This window comes from Lolium perenne, chromosome 4 (assembly GCF_019359855.2).
Source record: "Lolium perenne isolate Kyuss_39 chromosome 4, Kyuss_2.0, whole genome shotgun sequence".
Taxonomy (NCBI): domain Eukaryota; kingdom Viridiplantae; phylum Streptophyta; class Magnoliopsida; order Poales; family Poaceae; genus Lolium; species Lolium perenne.
Genome location: NC_067247.2, coordinates 108,451,216 through 108,453,952, shown reverse-complemented (window position 1 = coordinate 108,453,952; position 2,737 = coordinate 108,451,216). Strand labels below are relative to the sequence as shown.

The window sequence follows — 2,737 nt, the reverse complement described above, 5'->3', positions numbered from 1 at the left end:
ATCACACTTTACAAGATAAGACGAATCTATAATACAATAAATATGAGTTTACATGATACCACATTATGTTACTCCCCACTTACTCATCTATGTTACTTTCAGTGTAACTAGCCTAAAGGTATTTTATTAATAAAGCGTTTTACCTGAAAAAATTAAATAAGATGAAAGTAACCGAAACTCGACACTTTTAGGAGTGCCGGTGCACTTTACTTCAACTAAAAAACCGTATTAGGCTGCCACGTGACATATACCCCATCTGTCGAATACTCGAGCAAGTTACATGTGTGCGGCTGTGCTCCTCACACGTGAAAGAGAGACGGAGTCCGTGGAGCAGAGCATATCCTCTTTCTCTGCTCTGGACATCAGCCTCGCTGCTGCAGCTCTATCGGCCAAAACCTGTACAATCGGAATGGCGGCAAATGGCATCCAGCAACCGTTGCTACACGGCGTCGGCGATCCAGCTGCCGCTGGTGACATCCAACAGAAGCAGCGGAATGGGGTCAAGAGGTTCCGGCGCTGCCGGACGGCGCCATCCTCGGACCCTGCGGCCTCAGAGGAGCCTCGTCCTCCTGCTCCCCCTTCCCCCGACAACGCCGACAAGACCGCGAGCGCCAAGAAAGTGTTCGAGAGCGGCCGCCCGAGCTTCCGCCTGGTGGGGCTCCTCCTCCTGGCCTACCTCCTTGCCGGCACCGCCGCCTTCTACCTCGCCATGGACCACATGTCCGGGCACCGCAGCGGCAGCCGCACGCTCGACGCCCTCTACTTCTGCGTCGTCACCATGACCACCGTCGGCTACGGCGACCTCGTCCCGTCCAGCGACGCCGCCAAGCTCCTCGCCAGCGCCTTCGCCTTCGCCGGCGTCGCCGTCGTCGGCACCTTCCTCAGCAAGTCCGCCGACTACCTGGTCGAGAAGCAGGAGTCGCTCCTCTTCCGCGCCGTCCACGCCAACGCCGCCTACCCGGCGCGGGCGCGTCTCCGCGCCACGGAGGCGGCGAACAGGACGCGATACAAGCTCTACGCCTCCTCGGTGCTGCTGGTCGTGTCGGTGGCGTCCGGGACGCTGTTCCTGTGGAAGGTGGAGGGGATGCGGCCCGTGGACGCCTTCTACTGCGTGTGCTCCACGGTGACGACGCTGGGGTACGGCGACCGGAGCTTCACGTCCCGGCCCGGGCGCGCGTTCGCGGTGGTGTGGGTGACGGTGAGCACGGTGGTGGTGGCGCTCTTCTTCCTGTACGTGGCGGAGCTGTACGCGGAGCGGCGGCAGAGGCAGCTCGCGCGGTGGGTGGTCACGCGGCGGACGACGAGCGCGGACCTGGAGGCGGCCGACATGGACGGAGACCAGCGCGTCGGAGCGGCGGACTTCGTGCTGTATAAGCTCAAGGAGCTCGGGAAGATTAGCCAGGAGGATATCGCCGAGTTCCTAGAGGAGTTCCACAGGCTCGACGCCGACCACTCCGGCACGCTCTCCCCATCCGACCTCGCCGCCGCGCAGCCCACGGCCTGATAGCTGATTTTATTGACTTTGTGGTTAGCTAATACGACTGGTTTGTACAAAATGTTTGTGTAGTTTAGGTGCCGAGAAATTAAGATTTGAAAATTAAATTACATACTTCATCCGTCTCAAAATAAACTGCTTAAGTTTATCTACACTTGCATCTAAAAATATTTTAAATAGATTTGTATCGAGAAAAGGTTGAGCAGATTATTCTAGGACCGAGGAGTATGTATTACTCCCTCCGTCATAAAAAAATGATGAAAATTTATTTAAATTTAGATATATATATATATATATATATATATAAAATGCCTAGATAAATCTAAATTTATATAAACTTTTGATATTCTTTTATAGACAGAGATAATACTTTATACTTTTATAATATGTAAATATACTATACTATTAGCCAAATGCTACTTCCGTTTCTGATGAATAAGGCTTACAAATTTAATCAAAGGTCAAAGTTTACAAATCGATCAAATATGAAGAAGAAAATATAAATATCTACAATATAAAATAAAAATATTACTATGAAAATATATTTTAGGTGAATCTACTAATATTGGTTTGGTATAGTAAATGTTTATATATTTGTCACATTGGTCAAACTTAGAGAATGTTTTGAGCCTTATTCATTAAAACTGAGGGGGTATAATTAAAAGGAGTTTCCTTGAAAAATAAAGTGTAGTTGGAAAACTTAGAAAATATGTAACTGTGCACGATCATCTTTAAATCTTATATTGCAAAATGTCGAATCTTGCAGAGAAAATAAACTTAGAAAAGCACGGGGCAGAGGAGCCCCACAACAGAGATTACATGTCACATTTAGGTAACATCAACCATATTGTCAGATTGCCACACAAATTTGTTGAATAAAGCTAACGGTATCGTCTACAACTACAAGACACTCCACCCAGAGTCTAGACGAAGCCCACACCTCTGCACGCTAAAGTCCTGACCACAAGCGGATTTTATCAGTAGTCATACGATTAACTTGCAACAGATGAGGTATTGTTTTTTTTTTCTATTTTTCTAAGAGTACGCCAATCGTATAGCATGACTTTTCTTTTTTGAAAGTACGTAAATGACGCACAATGATCTTTTTTCTTTTGTTATAACAAGATCATTGTGACAATTTTAAATTGCGTGATGTAAAGCACAAACTTACACCCAAATTTGGCATTAGGATTTTCAATAATCCATTAGCCAATTTTCAAACAAAAACTATCCAAAAGGGCA

At 47.2% G+C, this 2,737-nt stretch overlaps 1 protein-coding gene across 1 annotated transcript; it reads left to right on the top strand.

Annotated features, from left to right (window-relative positions):
* The first annotated feature begins 285 nt into the window (after window positions 1–285).
* Window positions 286–1,643, top strand: LOC127293607 (two pore potassium channel b). The gene has a single exon (XM_051323250.2). It carries the CDS (start codon window positions 410–412, stop codon window positions 1,502–1,504), a length of 1,095 nt encoding a protein of 364 aa, XP_051179210.1. The 5' UTR covers window positions 286–409; the 3' UTR covers window positions 1,505–1,643.
* The last annotated feature ends 1,094 nt before the right edge of the window (window positions 1,644–2,737 follow it).

Bases quoted from the DNA above. Each gene is read 5' to 3' on its own strand.
- LOC127293607 (XM_051323250.2), top strand. From the start codon at position 410: ATGGCGGCAAATGGCATCCAGCAACCGTTGCTACACGGCGTCGGCGAT.